At 43.2% G+C, this 24070-nt stretch overlaps 1 protein-coding gene across 7 annotated transcripts in view; it reads right to left on the reverse strand.

Annotated features, from left to right (window-relative positions):
- Positions 1 to 440: 440 nt before the first annotated feature.
- LOC306707655 (regulator of G-protein signaling 6-like) overlaps positions 441 to 24070 on the reverse strand; it is a gene marked incomplete at both ends in the record, with an annotated part of 29945 nt that continues 6315 nt past the window's right edge. Inside the window, 15 exons of one of the 7 annotated variants that reach the window (XM_079175215.1) lie at positions 441 to 491; positions 788 to 844; positions 2486 to 2575; positions 3296 to 3482; positions 4175 to 4300; positions 4651 to 4733; positions 4877 to 4978; positions 5792 to 5866; positions 6247 to 6328; positions 7034 to 7110; positions 8455 to 8519; positions 8949 to 9000; positions 10377 to 10483; positions 10594 to 10644; positions 11351 to 11450. In XM_079175215.1, the coding sequence (XP_079031341.1) occupies positions 441 to 491; positions 788 to 844; positions 2486 to 2575; positions 3296 to 3482; positions 4175 to 4300; positions 4651 to 4733; positions 4877 to 4978; positions 5792 to 5866; positions 6247 to 6328; positions 7034 to 7110; positions 8455 to 8519; positions 8949 to 9000; positions 10377 to 10483; positions 10594 to 10644; positions 11351 to 11450 (1305 nt within the window). Of the gene's footprint in view, positions 492 to 787; positions 848 to 2485; positions 2576 to 3295; positions 3483 to 4174; positions 4301 to 4560; positions 4734 to 4876; positions 4979 to 5791; positions 5867 to 6246; positions 6329 to 7033; positions 7111 to 8454; positions 8520 to 8948; positions 9001 to 10376; positions 10484 to 10593; positions 10645 to 11350; positions 11451 to 24070 lie in introns of all 7 variants that reach the window. The other 6 variants (XM_079175213.1, XM_079175212.1, XM_079175211.1 and 3 more) reach the window with 6 other exon arrangements.

The raw sequence follows: 24070 nt of genomic DNA on the forward strand, positions 1-24070 counted from the left end.
GTTTTTAACCAAAGAATATTGGTGCAACACCACAGATGTGCTTTTACTATCCAATAAACATGTATATAAAACAAAATGAAAACAATACAAACGTTAACAAAGAGCCTAACAACTAGTTTGCTGACTAAGTGAACAAAAGAGGGCAGCCCTCGTCTGAATGTGCTTATCCTGTATGCTGCATGCCATGTGGTGTGTGTGTGTGTGTGGGCTAAAGTTCCCCTTATCAGCAATGTCTTTCCCTCAGTGATGCTGTTTGGGGTGTTCACCCTGGCAGGCCCAGTGCTGCACTACCAGTATGGCAGCAGTCCTCGGAGCAGTGTGTGAGAGCATCCACAGCAGCCCCGTCCAGCCCAGCTCCACTGTCTGTGCCCCTGTGTGGACCCTGTGTGGCGCTCACCCCTCCAACAGGGTCTGGCTGTGCCTCTCCAGCACAGGCTGTGTCAGGATGACTGCATCAGGCCTGTTAGACGCTTTCCCGTCAATGACTTGCCCTAGAAGGTCAATTAAAACAAAAACACATCACTAGACTGAGATGCTGAAAGTACAAGTGCTTAATAAATAATAAAAAAATCCCTACCAACAAGGTGCTTTTTTTAAAAAAATCCAAAATGCTTGGCTGGAACCATTCATGTGACTAGCGTGTTATCTTTTTCACAAAAATACACATCCTATTACAGGTGTTAAGAGCCATAATGGAGTGTAATATGGTTATCGTTGCAAAAGCCACTGATAGTGAGCCAGCCAGTGTGGTTTGTGATATGAACAGCCCCAGCTCCAAATGACTTACCACACTGCGGGTGAACTTCTCCAAGGAGGTGCGGCGGCCCTGTTCAGTGTCTGCTGGCTGCTGTTTTGGGAGGGGGGGGGGGGGGAAGCAGGGTGAGTGTTTGGGTCAGGTACGGGTGTTTGGGGGGGGGGGGGGGGGGGGGGGGTCACGGGGTGATGTAGTTAGTGAAGAAAAGAGGGGCCAAGCATGGCAAAAAATGAGGGCCGAGGACAATGTGGTATTTTGGGGTCAGTGACAGGCCAGCAGGAGGAGAAGTGTCCAAACGGAAGGGGAGAAAGGCTAGCATGAACAGAGGCAGCTGTGATTTGCTGAAAAGCTCCATATTACACAGAAACAGCTACATGACAGCTAATTGTTTAGCTGTGCATGTACTAAAAATGACAGAGATAGCACACAGGAGGTAGAAAAAAAACGACATAAAGCTAAACAAAAGCACCATCACTACCACATTAGGCTGCATCTGTCAAACACATATACTTTACGCTTCTGCCTGCTTATGTTCTATTCACAGCATGACTGCTGTCCCTCCTTCATACAGCAGTTTGCCTGTGTTTGGCATATGATGTAATGTTTTTCTAGACTGTTCCCTTGACATTTTACATAATTTAACAGTTTCCTTGCACCTGCATCTTGGGCACAGTTGTTTTATCTTTCACGGGCTCTGTAAGTAGCCTCATGACAGTATGTCGAATGCCATACCTTGTTAAGAACTGCCAAATGACAATAACATGGCCGACCTTTGTATCATTAAAAGTGTGATCAGATTACCTTTAAGTGCAAGTCCTTCAATTGCTTTTCCCGTGTATATTTCAAAATGAACTAACTAGTGATACAAGAAGTATACCACATTGTAGAAATAATAATAATAAGCACAACAGTATTAGCATCAAATTATGCTCAAAGTATTCAAAGTTGCAATCATGCAGAATAGCTCATTTTAGAATAATATATATAATATTATTGGATTATAATCAGTGATACATCAATGGGTAAGCATCTCTAATGTTGCAGCTGATAAAGTTTGATCTGACTGTACCTACATTATTCATCTCTAATCATGCATCATGACTTATTAGTTGATTGTATGCTGTATTACTAATCTGAATACTCAAAATAACTAGTAACTAAAGTAAATAAATGTCGTAGAGTGAAGTACAATCAAAATTCAAAATACTCAAAATTCTAGTACAGTAATTGCGTAAATGTACTTAGTTACATGGGGTAAAAGTAAAAAAATGTACATTGTAAATTAACTTTAAATTGAATTAAACATTCCCGAGTCAGTGCATCTATATCATTACATGTATATCAGTGATTCTTAGAGTAACACTTGTTCTCAGCTAATTAATACTGTGTGATAAAGCTTCACAGTGATTGGCTGTTTCAGAGCAATGACACCAGTGATGTAACTGGCTAAGAGAGTATTTAATAAACATCACACCTCTGATGTATATTTCACTTCTCCCAGACCTTTTGCGCTTTGTGCTGCTGCAAATACATGATGTAATATATGCAAATATATTGCAGGATTAAAATAGGGCCCTATATCTTTTTACTGACTACATGCATACAATAGTTATGAACCGGAAATGTCTTTTAAATCACTAAAACGGAACAAAACAATATGAGAAATGCAATAAGAGAGACAAACTTTTGTAAAAAGAAAAGGTGACATCGGGGTCAGCGAGTGCAGCTCACCTTCTTTCGGGCTAACAGGAGATCTTGGTAGATGTTGGATCGCAAAAAGCGTGCATAACTGTCACTTCTCATGAGCTTGAATATGTGCTCCTGCAATAGAAAGAAATACGGATGAGTGTGAGTTTGCCCGGGACAAAAGGGGAGTGCAAAAGGAAAAATGTAGAAAAGTGCAGCGTAATAAAGCAGGTCGGATTATGCTAATCTGACGCATGCATGTGTGATTCAGAGTTGGTGATGCAAACCGAGCGTGCTGACAGAGTCCTGTGAGACACAGCTGAGTAATATCCTGCCAGTGAGAGGCGTTCCACGTCACACATCGCCAACCCACTTTGAACCAGAGGAATTCATGGTGAACCAACCGAACAACCTATTCATGGCATTACTCGCCTCATTAGGCCCTGGCACAAACACACTCGGGTCATTCTCTCCTCTCCCTTTCTGTTCCTCCTTGCCCTCTCATTCATTCCCTTTTGTAACTTGAGTGGGGTGGAAGGGTTCAGTGTTTCCTTGGGCAAGTGGATGGGAGAGGAAATCAATGGCTGTCGTGTGTGTGTGTGTGTGTTGTAAACAGGGATGTATTTGAGTGAAAACCCATCAGGGTCTTTTTAATTAGAAAAAAATAGAGCTTATACGTACAATACACTTCTGTACTAAATCAGTACCGGCTGTAATGATGTGTACAGGCTTAGGTGTGTTGGCAGTCTATGCTTCTGGTTTAGACTTGTGTTAGTGTGTGTCCATGCGTGTGTGTGTGTGTGATCATGTCTCGTTGTGTGAATTCATCCATGAGAAAGAAACAACACTGTCCACCTGAGCGTCCTCGTAGCTGTATCTGCCGGGGTCTTTGAGGTTCTGGCTGGTGCGCTCGAAGCTGTGAGCGTCCAGGTTGATGGAGCTGGGCGCGCCCTCGGCCAGGAACTCCTGCCAGATCTCCTGTGCCCTGGAGGACACTTCCTGGAGCGGCCGCCGTTTCAGGTCCTGCACTGCTAACCAGAACCTACAACAAGCATCACATCCGATCAACAACAACTTCCCTGAATTGTGAGATAGTGTATTAAAAAAAATGACAGTTCAGCTGCCTGTGTTGTTATATTCCCCCTGCTGACGATGCCATTTATTGAGATTACTGAATCAATTTGAAGATTTCTATTATATACAGTATACATAATATGCACCATTAAAAATGTTACTTGCATAAAATGAGTGTGTGCTATAATATATATAGTAAAGCAAATTTCTCTATACTGATGAGTAAACATTTAATACGATTTCCCTTTCCATCATTTACAAACTTGATGTAAAATCTTAAATCAGTAAAGTAACAGTAAAATGTAGAAGAGCAGAAGTACAATGTAACATAAAAAGGAAATACTCAAGTACAGTAAATACTGAAGTATAGTGCCTCAAAACTGTACTATGCTACTTGATTAAATGTAGTTTGCTACACTGTGTATGGTATTAATAGCATATGTGTATCTGAAAAGTACGAGGGAGTTATTATAGTAGTTATAAAAACTGTAGTATCTATGCAGAAAGATGCCCAAAATCTAATTTCTAGGATCGCTTAGTCATTGTATGGCATCATTACTGACACATTTTACCGACAAGCAATCATGTGATCCATTGTTAAAATAAAAATAATGATTTTAGCCACTTTAAGAAAGGCATGAGGTACAATGCCATCCTCACCTCAGGTTCTCTGAGCTGAACTCTGACTCGAGGAACTTCAGGAACTGGTCTCGTCCTGCCGGATCTTTCAACGCCTCCTCCAGAGAGAAGCCCCATTTCTTCACACGCTGCTGGCCGGGGTCACGACTGCTCAGAATAAAACAGATTAGAAAGAACAGAATGAGATGTTCACGAGAGCAGAGGCCAGAATGTCAGAACACAGTAAACCTTTGGGAATGCACACATTAATTCTCATTTGAGACAAGACAGAAACAGACAGATCCTTAAGCATCTAGGTTACAAGCACCGAGAACTCTACGCTTCACCTGACCTCAGCGTTGGTTTAAGCATCATCAGCCTCCTGTGAACTCTCAGCTCACATCCCAACACGGCCCCTCCAGCCTCACCTTGCCTCCAAGTCCCAGAAGGAAGCGTCATCACTGATCCAGGGGTTGGAAGGCTCTGTGGCCGACACGAAGGGGTCGTATTCCACGAACTGCTCCGTGTAGCTCATCAGACTGTCAGCCACTTTGGAAACCTTCATACAGTGTCTGTCCAGCTGGATGTTCAAGAAGGTAATCTGATGGAGGGGGAGAGAGAATAATGTGGAAGCTAAATAAGGTAGCAGCTCATCAGTCTGCGTCGCCGACTGTCGTTATGATGGATGGGTGAGGCAGACTGGTGGTAATGACCTATGGAGAAGCCTTTCACACCATGATTTACCTCCTTCTGAACGTCCTCTCTGGTGGCCTTCCTGGTCGGCTGGGAGCTGATGTGGATGGGACTCGGCTGGCTCTGGCCATCATCTGGAACCCCATAGACCGACTGAAGAAGACGAGAGACATGTTTTGTATCGACCCCTTTGTTGTTGTTTTGATAAACCATGACAGATCAGGGACTAGGCCAGTGGCATCATCGTGGCCTCAGTTTCGAGTTTGGGAATTTGGGGTTTAAAGAGGAGTTTATGATTTGCATTTACACACAGATCACACATATGATGGGTTGGAAGAATCTGTTGAGTTTTCCGTTTGATTGCTTTTACACACAAATATTTGTGTATTTGTAAAAATGTTACTGTATTAATCCCTTTCAGGGAAACAACGATTAGTATCTATGTATATTCTGTAAAGTTTTATACATATTTTTGTAAATATTTCAAAAACTAAATCAAAGACATACATACAAACATTGTCATTTTATATTCTTTTGAAAAACATTAATATCTATCATTACAAAATGACAAAAATCTGAATGTATTTGTGTTGCTTTGTAATAAAGATATTTCTATAAGATAAATTTGTAAGACAAGAAAGTCAAACAACAAATTGTAGTTCTACATATAGATTATTTTTCTTTTATCATAAAAATAGTAAACACTGTGGAATAGGGCCTTGAAGCATTTAGGGAGATAACAGTTACACAAAATGTAAATGAGTTGTTACAAATTTGAAATAAAAGGTATTGGTGGCTGGTCAAAAACATTCTTCAAGAGTGGTGAGCTGGTGCCGAACCTCAGCATTTCAAAACATGAAGTCATAAACCGCTGGTTTTATAGGAAAGGTTTGTTAAAAAACTGTGTTGAGATCATAATTATATCAAGGTTTGGAAAGCTAACCTGTCATCTTTTCCTGTCCTCACCTTTTTTACCCTGTGTGGGTTCCTCTCTCTCCGGCACTTGCGGATGTCCATCTCTGTGGTGTTGACACAGCCGGGCTGTGGGAGGTGACAGGAGACAGAACGCGTTCCGAGGTCAGATAACGATGGATCTCCTGCATGCATTGTCTGCGCCTGTCCTCCTCACACAATATAATGCCGTTTCTCTATTCAGCAATGCCACCCTCACAAAAGGCTGGTATGCAAAGTGACTGGCACCAAATATGATTCTGTTACCCACAACAAAACAGGGATCTCGGCTGAAGAGTGTGTTGAGCTGAATCTGCTGGTTTCAGGCTTTAAATGCTAAAATGGTCTACCCACGTAACAGCCCCTCTTTTCTTTCTTTCCTCTTTGATCATTTCCATTTTTACACCGTTGCAGCATCTGACCTCCCTTTCCTTTGCTTTCCTTTAGTCATGACGTTGGCCCTAACTTACCACTGGTCGATGGACGTCCCAGAATGCTCTCTCCTGGCTGTCCAGGATCTTTCTATCTGCCTTGTCCTTCTTCCTGTCAATCCTGTCAACAAAGGAGCCACTTATTTACAATAGATACACCTCTGAAATATCAGGTCAAACGCAATAAATCAGGCCCCTTAATTTAAACACACACTCTCACAAACACACACACACACAGCTAGCCACATGCATATTTATAGCGTTTACAGGGCAGACCGGGGAGCACAAAGCTGGGTCTTAACCTGTCTGCTCGCCACACAAAGTGATGCCAGGTTTTGAACACTTATTTATTGCTTTTCCATATCACCCCCACTTGTGCAAAACTGTGGCCAAAAAACAATGACAAGATTTTTGGAGACAAGAGAAGAAAGCTCTTTCCTTACATAAAGGATGCAAGAGGCATTGATGCTGTACTTACACATGCAAGCCACCAGATGGAAGTCTTTCTTAGAGATAGAAGTTAAGGGGCATTGTGTTTGATTAATTCCATAGGGGGGATGCTTGATGTATTTTATGCATGTAAGCCTGCAGTCAAAGCAAGGCATGAAAGCAGAGCAACTAACACTGCAAACTGAAGCGTTTCCTCTTCCTAGGGGAAGAAGCCCTGAAATTATGCATGTAGCAAAACGTTAGTATGAATGTATAAACCTGATCGAATCGACATCTCTCCATTTCCTGTTGTGTCACATTAGCGTGACTCTGAAGCCAAGAGGCGACATGTTGTTCTGACTCACACACACACACACACACGCACTCATCTACTCACTTGACTTGAGCTTCAGCTTGCATGAAGATAAATTCCCACTTCCGGGCGAAAGCCCTCTGCAGCCGGGCAAGGTTTTCCTGGGGGAACCAATCAGACACGCCGTTAGGGGAGCAGGTCATTTGAATTCAAGGCCTTTAGATGATTACGTTATCCATTTACCGTTATGGCCAGCTGCCATAACTTTGGATTACCATTGTTGAGATGAGGCGACCTCTCACTAAGGTGTCCCTGAACAAGTTACTGAGCTGCTGATGCCACAAAGTGTTTGGAGTTTCACACATAGCTATGTAATAAGATATTGCTCCGTTTTCTACTCTGTATCTTGTGTGCACTGTCCACTTTGCTGCTGTGATCCTGTGAATTTCCCCACTGCGGGACTAATAAAGGATTATCTTATTTTATCTTAATCAATGTGTATTTTGAGAAATATGTTATTTCTTCCTGACAGTTAAATGAGAAGATTGACACCACTGTTGGACTCTAAATATGAAGCTTTAGCAAAGTGCCGGTTAGCTTAGCTTAGCATAGCATAACAAGACTGGAACTGGTGAAACAGCTAGCCTGGCTTTGTCCAAAGGTAAGAAAACTCACCTGCCAACACCTTTAAAGCTCACTAATTGACATGTTAGATCTCAATGGTTTAATCCGTACAAAGAAGTCGCATTTTTAGATATCTCTGACGTGAGACACAGCAGATAACAACAAGCAATGGCTGTGACTCATAAAGCAAACTCACGACTTAATTGAGTGTAGCTCATCACGATACATTTTGCTTGAGTATAAGAAATAAAAGCTTCACAGGCTCTTTAAAACTCCACAATGTACACATATCAAAACCTACCAACATGTTCATCCTCAATAACATCACTCAAACAAGCATCTGTTAAATATTCAGTACATGACGTCACTACAAAGAGAGAAAATATTCTCAGTACCAACTAGCGAGCATGTTAACAGTGAGAGTAATGAGGCCTGGAGGCAGAAAGTGACCTGAATAGGAGTGAAAGTAAGTCGACTGGACAATAACTGCAGAGTAATTTAGAATATGGAAGTGCAGCAGATTGCTATTGTATACAACAAGCAAGAGATCAGCACTGCAGTAATGCCCTTCTTGAGACTGTATTGATCTGCTGATGCAAAGCAGGCCTATAGATATTTATATTAGGGTACAGTAAATGACTGCATTGTGGTCTGCCAAATGGTGCTCCTGAAAAAAAAAAAAAAGAGACCTTTGACAGATTTGTATTTAAGTCTGTAATTCGATAATGGATTTTTGCTGGGATGAATGGATTTTGTCACTTCAAGGCCCCAGAGGACATTGTTACTTTTGTTTTTCAGCCATGTGAAAGAAAACAGGACATTCAGAGTGTCATCATATTATGGTCTCTGCACAATCACAGCACTGAAAACAGTGTACTTACAGCTTCATAGTCAGCGAGCTCAAGCCTGGCCTTATTCTGCATGGTGCGCTTGCACAGGTAAATGGCTGGAGGAGGGGGAAAAGGAGAAAGAGAGAGACATGAAGAGGGTAATAGAGTTAGTCTGATGGGTTGTCCTTTGTTTTCTTCACTGAGGTCCCAACTGTGTGAACGAAAAGTAATGAATGTTTTGATGGAGCAGGCGGGCGATGTGTTGTCTTCTAGAATAACAAGTCTCAAGTAAATGCCATGCAGAGAGCCGGAGATGTGGTTATATCAGTGACCGTCCCTTTATTTTGTTTTGGCTAATCTTATCCCGCAGGATTCTCTGTAGTGGGCGCGCCTCAGGGCCAGATGCATTACAGGGAATGGGTCATGTGCTGGGTCAACAGCGTCAACAACAGATGGAGTTGTGTATCAGAGAGAGAACTGAAGGCATTAGCAAGATCTTACTGGTTTGGAGAGAGAAGCAAAAATGGAGACAATGTGTGACTCACCATAGTCTGTGTTCTCAGGCTCCCAACAGTTTGAAGGCCAGAAGTATGGAGACTGATGAAAACAGAAGGGGATGAAACAGAAACAGAGTGTGTTTATTTACGCAAATAATCCGAATTGCATTCTTTTCTCGCCATAAGTGTCCAGATAAACAATAATATTCTCCAACATGAATGATGGAATCACATTTCTCCCACCACCCACGCTCCCTCTGCACATCCACACAAAGTCAAAAGACAACTCGTTGCTTCACGGTGATCCTTGACGTCCGCATGCTGCACATAACTATCTGGGGAGCAATGATATCTATATTCTCTCTATCCATATTTAATTGTCTATTGCAACTGACATTACACATTGGAAGTTCATTCCCAAGTCCATTAATAATGAATCACTCGCATCTATCATGCATTCTTAATAACAGGGCAGAATTAGAAGTTGGTGGTACTCAACCACATATTTCATTCCCATTATTACTCATAACGGTAATTAGCATGAGAGCAAATGGCGCTGGCGAACGTGCTTGTTTGAGTGTAATGAACGAAAAGGTTAACATGCACGCTGTCATTAGCATTATAAACATCATAGAGGATAAAGTTGAACTATAAGACTTCACTGCATGCACAAAATAAGCACATTTGTGACAAACGAACAGAAGACAGTTGTCATTAAATATGGGTCTTCTTCCAGAATAGTCTCCATTTACAGACTAGCAAAAATAAATAAATACCATTACGCTTAACAGCACAGCTATGGAGACCGGCCAATGCATTTCTAATGTACCGTGGACTCTTCTTACATGTTCTGATGACGTGGGCCTGTTGCATCACGACAACATCAGAGGGAATATTTTTAGCCCGCGCTGAATGAGCAAGTGTGACACACGCTGCCCTCCCTGCGCAGGCACAATAATGGCTTTTAATCCTGAGCAATGGAGGTGAAGATAAATGCATACAGAGGTAGATTGAGGGGGAGGAGCAGGTGTAGGCTGGTGACAGTGAACAGTGCAAAGGCAGAGCGCAGCCAGCTCAGTGCTTCCCATATGGGAGTTTGCCCTGTGTAGTTTAAGATGCTAATGGCCCAGTAACGGTAATGAGTCATCGTGGAGCCCGTGAGCGATCAGAGGGACCTGTCAAAGTTCATGCTGGATCAGATGGAGTGGAGAAAAAAAAAACCCCTCTTCTAACAAGCTGCACGACTGGCCCGTATAGGCCCCGAATCTGCGGCCCACGTCCCGCTCTGACGCAGCGTCCAGCAGGGATAGACAGTATCGACCTTGGTGTGGTGAGTAATAGGCTTAGCAAGGATTGCTCTCATTAGCATCACGCAATAAACATATCCCTATGACAAACTACCATCACGTCATTATTCTATATTTAGTGCCCTCGCAACACATATCAAGGATACACACATGGAGGAGCTTCCTGTACCTGAAAGCGATAAAGGGTTCCATCATCTTTAAGTGTCAGGACATGGTCAGAGATGGGGAAGATGTAGCCATGGGCAGCGACGAGACTCCCAAGGTGGATGGCTTCAGCTGCTCGACATGAGAGAAAGCCCACAGATGAGGGGGGGGCATTTGAATTGACTATTGACTATACTGACTATTGTGCTGACATGTAATGACAGATTTCTCAGCAGGCTTACCTGGATCCTCGATGGAGAGGTTTTTCATCAGCCACTGAACAATGTCCGCCCCTGGCATTCAGAGAAGGTCTTTGGTTAGAAGTTTGTGTCACAGTTCTACATGAGCAAAGGTTTTTCGACAAAGGCTGCAAACACAAATGAGCTTTGAGGAAGTCTTTGTGATTCATCGCTGTTCAAAGCTGAGTAGCTGTCTGAATATAACATAATGTTAACAGGTTTGCGGTTCTGTGTCTCTCTCTCTCTCTCTCTCTCTCTCTCTCTCTCTCTGCTCCTGGACAGCACAATATTTGGCCCGGTCATTGTGCGTTGGCAGAGGCTGCTGGGAAAGATGGAGAGGTCATCGGGCCTGGGGGAGCAATGCGAAGCAGTGACTCCGAAATAACCTTTGGGAGAGCTAGAGTGACCTCGCCGTCCAACACATGGTGACTCATGTCGTACACAAGCACACACATGTACAAACACATGAAGTAGTACATCGCATACACACAGATGGACACAGACGGAAAGGAGAAGCAGAACAGCGTGACAAGGGCAGCGTCTCAGTTGGCTCAGTGGCTCAGGTCTTCATCTGCTTCCAACTGTAGAAGCAGTAATTTAAATGAGCCCAAAAGGTCAAAGCAAACACACGCACACACATACACACAATCATCATAACATCATAAGAAACTGCAGCATATGTAAATGTGCAATGAGAAGCAGCCATGTATAGTTAACAGGAATGTCCACTCCATACAAGTCTACGCACACAAACACTAACCTGACACCACACTGGGGATCTTGGAGAGGAAGCTTTTGACAGTCCGGATGGCAACACCTCCTGCTTTCTCATCTTGTATTCTTGTAACAATGTCTTCAATCTGTGGAGAGGCGAGAGGGTGAACGTGTTAAAGACGAAAACAAAGTAAGAAGAAATAAATCTCGTATTTTCTACAGCAGTCATTTAAAATGCCTCCAACTACACAACTGGGGTTATTGTGCATTTTTATTTTTGGAATTAAATATCCAATGTAAGGATATTTTTACTACTTTTCAATCATTACAGGAGCTTTTTAAAGTCAAAAAATGAGATTCAGGATTGAGTCAAAGCTGCATCAACTGATGAACAAGAACAAGCTGTAAACCCATCATTTGCATTCTATCACTTAATAAAAGTTGCTGAAAAAGTTGCGGAGGTCTGCGCTCTCCAAGTGCCCTTCTAAGTCCTCTGTTGGTTCGTATGAGTAAGACCTTTCACAGTAAACCCAGTCATCTGATCCATTATTAACATATACACATAGATTAGAGCAGCTTTAGTAAAAGTCTCATAACATAATGCAGTTTTGATAGTAAACTAAATTGACACTCTGTGAAAGGCACTCTATAAATCTCAGACCTTAAAGATAGAACGGGTCAAAGGTTCAGTAGATTAAATAGCTTACTGACGCATACACACACACACAATATTTGTAAGCCACACGTTGGGGTGATTTATCTATCTGACAAAAGGCTTCAGTCAGAAGCTTCGGCCGACTGAAAAAGACTGTCACAGCCATTCCCCAGAGGCAGAGATAAACATCACACCTCCGACACAGCCAGAGCCGCAAACACATCACACACCAGCCACCTAAAATTAGGCTCCGCACAGCACAGCTCGCCACTACACAGGGAAGAGCACACACAGGAAACAAGCGAACATCCAGTCATTCAAGGACATGGACACGCCTGCACAAACACACACACATACAGAACATACAGAAATTCCATATACAGAGTCCTAAACACGCATACAGAAGCAGGTCACTTATTTTAAACAAGCCGTGTCGGTCAAGTCCTTGAAGAGGTTTTCTATTCAGCATTCCGGTAAGCAGTCAGCTCAGGTCCTGTTTGGACGTGAGCAGTCAGTGTTCTGTGGTAGAAATCAATCTACATCAAAAAGATCTTGATTTTGCACACTTGCAGCCAACCATATGCAGTGCAGTAGCCGGCTATTACATTCTTTATTGCTCCCTAAGCATCCGTCTAGTCGTCAGGTTTTCAAGAGCTTTGTGTCTAATGTGTATTTCACCTGTAAAATGCGTTTGCTGGGAGGACTCGAGCATTCACATACAGGCTTTTTATCAACTTTACATTCTTAAATATAATGTCGTCCCCAGCCCACTTCTTGATATACTTTAGTTCTGCAACATTTTGTAGCTGTAGCACGCAAAGAATTAAAAATACCTACTGGAAAAGTGGACAGTAAGGTAAAGAGAGAACAGGAAGTGGAGACTATAGCGCAGCGCGCTACAGCACATTTACTAAACCACCATTACAATCAAAGGTAATCATCTTCCCCGGCAAAGCATTAAATGGATGATTCATACAAGCGCTCCATAAATCTACAACAAAACACCCAGATGCATATGGATTTAATAACACACATAATGCAGAGCCGAGAGGAGGGAGAGAGAGCACTGCGTGGCAAGACAATTACCAATCTCTTACCATAAGCTTGAGAGAGTGTTTGGAATGAATTATTGAACATCCACTATAGAGAATTACTGCCTCAACTCTTGTTGATAAATCTCTCTCAGTCCAGGAGGGCGAGAGGAGATGGAGAGCTGCGTCTGCCCTCTGTGTTTTGAACAAAGCCTTGGTATTGTAGGTCTGCTTTCGCCTTCATGTGAGCGTAAACAGTTTTACATGAGCACAATCAGGGGCACGACGGATTAGCACCAACACATCACAATCTTTCCTTTGAAGTCAAACCTTCCAAGCGAAACAACAGGGGGAGAGCTTTGAAATCGGCTCCGTTCGACCCAGGAATCCTCAAATCCCCTGAGACAAAGCAACATGCGAAGGATTAAGTCCTTTTGTTCTCATGTTATAATGGACCTTGGAATGGGCATAGCAGTATAGAAAGGAGAACTCATTATCCCCCCATAGGATGACAGCAGACAAGAAGTCCTTGGCACAGCTACAGAAAGTGCCCATCGTATCTCCTGGATGTACGAGCTAATGGTGTTTGCAGCTTGGTGTGGAGTGTTTTTGAGAGATGAAAACATTTCTGCTAGCATGCGATAACAGCACTTTGCCCTTCGCCACCGAGCTCTATAAATGATTATCAGGAGAACACTTGCGTATCTTGCCACCATATGTTTGCGTTTGCTGCACACGTGTGTGCAAATTTGTACCAATGCACGGCTGCGTCTTGTGTGTGCTGTTCATATTATCTTTTATAGCTCTGAGGGCAGCACTAGCACTCTATAAAGCACATGTAGGAGGGTAAAGGTGCACGGAGAATGTGAGGGAACAGCTAGAGGTGAATACCAACAACTGAAGCCACCAGTTAATGAAAAGCATTTACTCCACATTAATGTCAGGGAAGGCCTGCACGCTCTAATGTCTAAAACGAGATCATTACTTCCTGTTACATGGTTTTGTAATTGGGTTAACTTAATGAAGTCAGATAAAATCTAAATGAGAGCGTCAGTGACATAAATAACCATCAAGAAAATGCGACACGTTGAACTAAGTGCGGAAACATTCGCTTCGCCTGCTAATTTAAACTACAGCCCTTTTTTTTTCCCAAAAATGGCCAGAGATGAAGCTATTAAAAACTGTCCCAGTCTTCAGAAATGAGAGAGCTGCTAAAAGATGTATCAGCCGGTAATGGCGCCATTAATGATTCAGCAGTCATCAGTGGGGCTCGGGCACACTTGTCATCGTTGAAAGACATTCGGGTCTGTGAGGAAAACGACGTCCAGGTGACGGGCGAAGAGTTATATTTTCTGGACCTGGAGATAATTTATGACGCGTCACTGAGAGCTGGATGAAGATGAAGTAGTGATGAGGATCGGAAAAGTTTTCCAGTTAGCCAAGTCATTCTCAAACACATGAAGTAACCATGTTCTTTCTTGTCCCGTTTTGAGTATTATATTATTCCTAATGTGACAGTAGAAGAAGAAGGCAATCTTCTGTTTATTTAAATCTGGAAATAAAACAATAGCCATATTAAGAGACACTTCTAAATAAGTCTCAAGTACTACAGTGACATTCAAAATAATTTCCAGTTACTAAATTAACATGCACCTTATCCACAGTTCCTGCACTGTAATCCTCAAGGCGCTGATCAAACACAGCTGATTGTAAGTCAGACTGGATGTATCACTCTACTCTTCAAAACACTATTAAATGAAACGCTTTCATTTTGTATATTGTTAGGATCGCTGATTGCTGCATCGCATAATCCATCCATGGACTTTAAGTCTGTTCCTTCACAGTGAGCGACTGATGCACTTCCCAATGCTCACACCCTTAGTGTGTTGTCATAAGCACTGCCTTTTGCAGTATTGATGTTTCCAGACACTTGGCTACTAGGACACCACTAGCATAGTAGCCTCTCTTGGCAGTAAGCCTGTAGCCTTCGTCTTTGTTCCATGTGTACATATTGTTCCCTCTGACTTCTGACTCATTTTCTGACATTTTTCTGACAACGTATTCTTACAGACATCAAATTGGAAGAGATTGTTTGATATCCAACCAATTGGGATTACTTTCTTAGATTGTGACATTTTATTTCTATTAAAATAAAAAGGTGTCAGTTTTCTGTGCATTACAACATACTAAAAACGTATTCATCTCTTTTAATTCTTCCTTTAAACAATCATTAAAAAGAGACTTTGCTCGTTCTGAAACACTGTTCTGTAGATCTTCTACAGACAACAAAAATGTTGTTTTTTCTAGTTGACGAAGTCCTTGTCATTGCCAATATAATCACGTTGATGTCTCATCAAAGTTCTCATCTCAAATTCTCCTCATTTACTCTCACCCCATTTTACAAAAAGGACCCACGCCTCATTCTTCTTAATAATACTGACGTACTCAAGCTTTTCTGCTTATTTTGTCTTCAGGCCACCACTCAATTGTATAATGCAATGACTGCAAAACAATTGCATAGATATATATTCACTGTGCGCAGTCTGTCCTGGCCTATAACTTGCCAGATATTATGAAGTAACTTCTCCAAAGTACACAACTTGTCACACGTTGACCTCTGCGCCATGCCGTGTGCATAATTAAGTGAGATCCAGCTGGTGTGTGCTGCCCCGGGGAACGAAGTGAGAATAAAGCCTGCTGGAGCGAGAACACCCTCATCTTCTCTCTTCCATCCCTCCACCCCCCTTGCCACCACTATCCAACTCTCTTAGCGTGCCAAGTCGTGATGAGGAAAGCTGCGAGAGCCTCTCAGCTGGATCTGTCACACCGGGGACCAAGACCAAGGAGCCACACAGCAGACTGGAAAAGCCCTGCCGACCGAGCGGCATGGTCGGAAAACTTATATTGCTTTGAAGAAGTGCGAACGAATCGCACATTTGCACTTTATCACACGCTGACACACAGTCATGTGTTTGAACACACAAAGACAAACGGTTGCTTCAAAGCTCTTGGACGATTCTCATTATCAAGAACAAATCACCTGCTACGCTTAATATTGCATTTCAGTGAGGCATCAACGATGTCCTGAAAGAGACATATTCACTCATCCATCTCACCTCCAAATTGCCATCTCCACAGGAATGCCCTGAGGGGAAAGGCTTTTTCTCTTTTGCAATAAACAACTGTTTTCCCATTATGTCCTGCAGCTGAAAAAAAAGATGGCTTTTACACTCTCGCCATTTTTTCCTTTTGCCAATAACTTTCACGCGTAATCCCTGTAATCATTAGTGGCGGGTGGATTATGAATGCATTAAAATTAATTGTTTGAACGTGGAGAAAAGGAATCCTATTCACTTAAATCTGGACTCTCTGGGTTGAAAAGCCTGCTGAAGGTTAAAAGTAGACTGGAGCACATCTGTATTGTTCTGCTAAATGGCTTGTGTGGCCAATTAAGTCACCATTTTCCGTCCCATTCTGTCCTTCAGGTCAGGTGATGCCCTGTGGATTCATGTGTAATTTAATCACATACCAGGCATTAGCGGTCTCTTTAGCTCAAGTGGCGACAACACAACAGAGACCCTGTCCTGACAAAGAGGCCCAGAGGTGCAGGACTGAACCAAGAGTCCAATTAGCTGCTTGCTTGATTGCCCAACCAGCTGGATGCCCCTCAGGGAAACATGGTGACATCCAGAAGAGTCCAACTGTGAACCAAACCACACCGATGTGTTGGGACAGAGTGTTGATGAGGACCCTTCTCGCTTGTTGGGGCCAGTTTAGGATCCCTTATGACTGATGTGGGTGCGAGGTGGAGACTTTGGGGATGGGATGGGTCGGTGTGCGCGTTTCAGCTTAGATTCTCCATCTCCATGGCAACACAGGGAGCGAGGAAGAGCCAAGCAATTAAAAGTTTGTCAAGATCGGCTCCGGCATGGGCAGGAAGCCAGTTTGAGTAAATAACAATTACAGATCATGCTCTTTGGATGGGAGGGATACTCTCGTTGTCAGTTGCTTTCTGACTCTCTCTTTTTTTATATATTTTTAAAAGGAGGAATTAATAAGCTCTCTTTTTGCTCCCCCCAAATCAAAAAGAAGAGACTTAAAATCAAAGCTCTGGCACAATTCTTGGGATCAAAATACAGATGGAAACTCAAAGACTATACTCAGGAGAGCATAAGCCTACCCACGAACCGCAGTGACTCATCAGGTCACCTTTCTGTTGATGAGACTCAAGGAGGACAGAAAAAGATCATCTCCCCTCTTGTAAATGTCTGTTGTTAGATACTCCACGGGTTGCTAAGGGCTTGAGTGCAGGGAAAACAGGAGTCGGCTGCTTCTAGAACAGATAGTCCACTCTAAAACAAAGTGGTCTGTGCAGATACAGAGGCGACTTTGAAAAAGAGACATCGTCTGAAATGAAGCAGCCACACATTCAACGGGCTGCTTTTATTAGGCCGGTTTGGCTCTGCCGTGCATGAATCTGCTTTTATTACATGTCAAAAAGGAACCTGAGCTACAACAAGCCAGAAAAGGTCATTTCCTCCGGGGAGAGAGAGAGAGAGAGATAGAGAATCACATTACCTGCAGTTCACTCCCCTCTGCAAGATTTACCTCAGAGATCATTTATGAACAGCAATTTACATGCAGGGAAGGTACTTTCACTGCAAACACCTCTCACACCATCTGCATTTTGAGTGCCTGTGGGACTCTGTAAAGGTTTGGTTCCTAATAAGGTTCAGTATCCTTACAGCCGCTAGTCTGTAATTAGGGAAGAGACAGAAAGGAAGGCTATTGGCATGTGGAGTTATGAAAAACAACAGAGAGGGAGAGGCGTAATGCGACGGCTCGGTGTGGAGAAAGGGAACAAATTGTTTCGGGGCAAAAAGCATCTGCTGCTGTCTTCCTGATTGTCAGTTTCAAAGTAGTTCTTTCCAGAGAGGGTTTTCTATCGTTCATCAGCTTTTTTTTTTCTCACAGTCACGGGAAAAAAATATAAGCCTCGCCTCTAAGTCATAGCGTGAACACTGTTATGCAAGACAGGGGTAAGCTGCTAAAATGTAAAAGTGGAAATTGACAATGGTGTGACAGTGTCGGGTGAGTGGCAATGGATAACACCGTGCTATTCTGAGGATGTGGGTGAGGATGCTCACCGCTTAGAGCCCCTATGGGGGGCCTCAGACTGGGCACAATTCTGTCCGCTGCTGCCAATTTAGGAGCTCAGTGGCTCATGGAAGCTACTCCGACACAACGGTGCTACTGAGTTTGAGTTCAGTTTGAATACTTTCCACTTTCTCGATCGATATCTTTTCATTCTGGCTTCGTATCTGGGACACCGCACCAAGCTAATCGGGTAATAATACCTGCAGGAGATTGGTTTGAGGTGGTAAAAGCTCGGGACCATCTGTCTATCTTTGATGTTGGCATCGTCCCCTGATGCGCCACTCCTGCCGATCCCATTCCTTAAGGCCTGGTGGTAATTGGGTTACAGAGGAGAGAGGAGAGGAGGCGTCATCAAGCCCGGGTTTGCCTCGTCCCTCACTGGGCCCACAAGCCTGTTCTTGATGTTTGAGACGCTGGAGACAAACTCTGTCATCGCACAGTTGAGTCATCGCAGAGGAGAGGAGAGGAGATATTTGGGCTTTTGAGGTCGACAACATAACTCCTTTCTTTCAATATTTACACCAGATTCAACTTCATCTGTAGTAGCTGGCAATACACAATCAAGATTTTCAATCATTCCTCTTGCACTTGAATCAATGTGTCCTTCTATTGAAATGCTGACGCATTACACTTGATAGGCCTGATGCAACCACAAAAGACATGCAGCCAGCATCTGAGAAAGACAAGACGCGTTCTCTAGTAACAGCAAAAACTCATGTGGTGGGCAGGTCCAGCCTCTCCAATCTGCACTCAGCCCCATCCATTACAAACACATGCATACGGTTCTCTAGCCCGTCATTAGTGATTTGTTGAATGGGGTAATGTGTGCACGTGTGTGTGTAACATGTAGAGGCACTTCACAACCAAATGATGCATCGCATCGTAATCAGCTTAGCCAAATTTGAATATGATTTTTTTTCTTCTTCTTCATGTCATCATTCTATAACACCATCTGCTTCTAATTCATTCTCTCTCTCTCTCTCTCTCTCTCTCTCTCTCTCTCTCTCTTGGGAGGCGTTATGTTTCAATCCTCCGCACATTTAATGCCTCAGCTCAGAATGATACTGTTCCTCGTGTGCTCCTATATGCTCACACGCACAAACGGTGAGTAAGAGTGGCCCTTGACCTTCCAAGATGCATGGATTTCCTGTCAAGGCTCCTGGTATGTACGTAAGAGGATTTTTATAGCTCCGCTGTGTATCATTAAGCTCCGTCTCCTCCACCGTCCTTTCCACCGTGGTAGGACTGTCACTCACACACTGCTGTAACTAGAGACTCGACGTCCTTATTACCTGTGTTGGTTCTCCCCGTGAGTGTGGGAATGCTGACAGGCTTTTAGGGGTAAGGCATGTTACTGTGACAACAGAAGGACTAAGTGAATAGGGCTGTGAAAGAGAGAGGAGGCGTGGTGGAGCGCAGGGTGGGTGGGTGGGTGGGGGGGGGGATTCGCCTCTGGTCTCTCACAGATCTCTGGAAACTCACACAAGCTGTGGCTGCAGTCAGACAGACAGAGCGGCACATTCGCCAGCGGTTCTGTGTGTAACACGGAGCAGAATCAGGATATTTTTCTTGGAGCATCAGCTGAAGTCCGGTGAGGCGCTGTGGAAACCGCTCTGTTCTCGCTTGCGTGACAGATTTCCAAAGCCAGCAATGAAGCCTTGTCACTACTTACTCGCAGGTACATAATGAGACACTGGCGGCCCGGCTGACATGTGGAGGGAAAACCTCATCTCACAATGCCACCGGGCAGCAAGGCAGCGCCACACACCTGTAATGTGCTTTTCTGCCCTCCGTCCCAGCGGGGAAGACTACTCTTCATTACAGGGACCTGCAGAGAACATGTCAGCAGCGCTGGCCTTTGTCACTCGGTCATCCTCTCCCTCACACGTCCAATTTCCATCCTGTGATCGTCTTTTAATGAAACCGAATGAGGCCCGAGGTGGCCTGGGGAAGCGCTTACACTTGCATCAAAGGCAAAAAAATAAAAGGGTTTCATAACAGGACAAGTTATAGAGCTGTTTATCTTAAAGGCTGATTGACTGACTGATACAATCAATATATACTGAAGCAAGAGCACTACAGTACGTGTTTTAAGGCATCAAATCCTTACTCACTGCTGATTGATTATCTATAATGTCGACTAACCACCTTCAGCGCTCACTAATGCATTGCCAGGCAGCGACCAAATTTGTTCATAAATCTTTTATTCTTTCACCTCAGGGGAGTAAAAAATGAACCATCTATTATGTCCGCAAAGCTAGAATTTGCAACCTCACCAGCACATCTCCTTGAAGTATTGAATACGATTCCGAGAAAGGGACCGGCCATGCTTTTTGATCTAATATCCTCTCAACATATTTCAAAGTGAAGTGTGCTTTTCTGTTTTCATTCCCGGCTGTATGCTATCTGTGCATGACAGCTGGTTGTAATTTAGCAAGGGTTTGTGGAGGCAATCTGCAGAGCCACACCTGCTTTGGGACTTTGCATAACAGAAAAATGTCTAGTTATTTCCTCCACAACTGCAACTGCTAAAAGCACTTCTCGGACCAGGGTTTGGGATATTCCTTTCATAACCTATGAATAAAATATCATACATAAAGAATAACTGTTAAAAAAAAGAGAGAAAATTGGAAATAATATTGAATTCACTGTCTCACCACAGCAGGGAAGTTTGCAAATTGTCTTCTAAATTTGTTAAAATTATGTCTGTTTTTGGAAGGCAGGACAATGTTGACCTTGTATTATTTAGATAAAAATCTACAAAGCCCAAGACATTGATTGCAAAAAGGGCCACGACCTGTTTTATACAAAGACTTAGCATCTGGCAAATGTCCTGCCCTCTTCCTTCTAATGCAAGTGCATTTATAATTAATGTATACTGACGTGCAAAAAGTTCATGATAAAAACTAAAACCTTTTTTTCCCCATTGAGGCTGAATGTCATACTTTAGCTCAAGGAGATCATACTTTACCTAACAAACATTATTCGGCAAAAAGAGAAGATTTAGCTCATCCCAGTGTTACCCCAAAACTGATCTGGTGCTGTTCTAAAAAATTGAATGGACACAAGCCCAGGACAGTTTAATACGACAGCTCTTTGTGAAAATGTCCACTCATAACCGGAGTCACAGTAATGCGATTACTATTTTGAGTGAAATGACTATGACATGGATGCACATTTTTACTTTCTCTGACTGTGGAAATCTGATGTTTGCACAGCACAGATGATGAACGGGTAAAACACGAGACTGGTGTAAGCCGATAGAAGAGTTTAGTGTGGGGGGGGGCGGAAGCTCTGCAGGTGCACCCAGTGAATAATATATTCCTCGTAGTTGTAGGTAAGGTGTACTGGAGAAAAGACGTAATATTCAGTGTTTGTAAAAAAGCATGAACCAATCACAAATGAATATACCTCCTCCCAGTCGATGCACTGTGCTGACTGCAAAATTCTGATTTGGGGACAGCCCTAGCAATGTTCACACCCACAGCCCTCACTGTGGAAACAAATCACACATTTATGAATGTGCATTTTCTCCTTGCTGCCAGCAGGACCTCCGAAGCGTGGGAATAACCATGTTAGCCTCCTCTCGTGTTACCGCCCCAATGCAGCCTAGTCACCGCCTCACTCGCACTGTTGCCTGAGCCCGATTGATCCTGATTATTACAGGCTTAAAAAGGCCACCTACTCCATTCCTCCTGTCATTTCTGTCAGCGAAGACCAATTTCCATTTGAAGCAAATGCAGCGGTGTCAAATTCAAAGCTCGGTGTATTGGAGTGTCTAACTAAATTAGGCTCATGTTGCCTGACACGTGTAAGAAGGAAGGTGGGATTAATAAAAGGTCTCCCGCTCTGGTAGAAGATATGAGATACTTGGTTTAGAGGACTCTCTCGTGTGATATCTGAACAAATTGTATTCAGGCAAAACTAAGCTAATAGAGCTTGCCTCTTAGTGCAAAAAATGTAAGAGCAAGTTCAACCGTTATCAAGCCAAGCTCAAAAAGAGTCAATTTACTCCTTCACTGATGTTTTGCTCTCACTCAGCTTGATGAAAGTAATCACGGCTACGTTATGGATTCGGCCTCTACTGTATGAGTTATTGAGTGGATACGGGAGTAGGCACACAGCAAGGTCTCCCACAAGGACATATCTATTATTTTCAAGCCAAGGAGGAAGAAAGAGGAAAATCTGCCACTGATTATCTAACTCACTCACATAATGTCAAATAGTCCAGCCTCCATAACGCAACAAATTCAGTTCGAAATCTCCACTGTCACTTTTGACAAATGGGTTGCTTTGTGACTGAGGCTGTGACGAAACCAGACAAACACACCAAGGACATCTCAGTCATTTGTCCAATTAATTTCTAAAGGTTGGAGAGTTGTAGTGACAGTGTACTACAACAACCGAGGAGCCCCAAGAGGCAAAGTTACAGAGCCAGGGTGGTCTGACCTGAACGGAGGTTGGGGATGTGGTTTGGGGGTGCAGGTCCATGCTCTAGAGGGAGGCCAAATTGTCTGGTCTCTCCTCCGCGGGCTGTTTAGTCAGACTAGCTGGCCACGGTGGTTAACATTTGGGGCCTGGGTGATTCATCCCCGCCTCAGCCTCCACCCAGAGACAATTACATGGAGTCGCACCACTCCGGCAACAGACACGTCATTACCTGTGGTTCAACAGTGCACAGATGACACTCTGTCCCTCTCTCTGTCTGTCTCCCGCTCATCTGAGTCAGACCTTCTATTTTAGGGGCAACTCATTCCTATCTATCAGCTGTGTCTATTAACAATTCAAACGGGAGCGTTGGCAGATGGCGCTGAGATGAATGTACATTTGTAAGGTTGTTGGTCAGCGTATTTAATTTACAGGCTTTATTGTGTTACAAGCTGCACTCTGCTCTATTATGCTCTTTGTCTTTGTCAGAGGTAATCAAAAGCCACTTGAATGTCATGTGTGTGTAGTTTTTATTCTTAAAAAACGTATTTTAGTTAAAGAGGAGAGCGGTCTAATGAGGCACCCGAAGATGAAAATATCAAATATCTTGTAATCACGTGAGCGTCATGCTGCTTTTCTCCTTCAGAGGACCGAACTTCATCGGCTGTATTTAGCATATTGAGGACATTCTCATCGCCGTCTGGTCTGCCAAATGGAGGATAAAATGTAGCATCAACAAAAAGAAACTGTCAGCAGTGACAAAATCCTCCTTTTCTTTGATTAGCAGTGTAGTCGGTGTGGAAATGGGACATGGGGAGGAGCACTTCTAGACAAGATCCCCGGAGGTTTGAAGAAGTCAGAGTTAAAGTTGCTGCTGAAATTGAAGCATGAAGAAGATAGAGTGGTAAAAGAGGAAGAGTGGCGCAGGGTCAAAATCTGATCTGAAAATAACATGGCCCTGCAGGAAGACGCAGGCATGCATCTGAAAAGTGTCACTTAGTTTCCACTAAAATGTGAGAACTCTATACTGAAGTGGATTATCTCTGACCATATTTCCTTTTAATGCTCCTTTAAAAGTTGTTACTTTGCAGGAACCATCTGCTCCGGTGTCCTTAACGCTCAATCAACTATTCAATTTTCATCAGCCGAATTGAGTAAAAGCAGACTTACAGCTCGTTCTAAGCATACCCTGCACGCACTTATGATTTGGTTAGCCACTTTAATGACCTGTGCTCATCAGCCTTGAATGCTACTGCACCCTTGAAAACTAGATCAGTTCACAAAGTTAATCCATCTCCATGGATTAATGACGCAACACCGGCCGTTCAAATAAACAAATAAAGAGGACAGAAAAGCTTAATACAATTACAAAGTGAACCTCCTGTAAATTAGGTTTTCATATTATGACAGGCACGTATTAGAAAGGGGTTGAAGATGCATCACTGGCATAATGTCTTTAACATGAAATCATAGCTCCATGTTACTGGTCAACACT

Source organism: Pholis gunnellus (genome assembly GCF_910591455.1).
Source record: "Pholis gunnellus genome assembly, chromosome: 15".
NCBI classification, from domain to species: domain Eukaryota; kingdom Metazoa; phylum Chordata; class Actinopteri; order Perciformes; family Pholidae; genus Pholis; species Pholis gunnellus.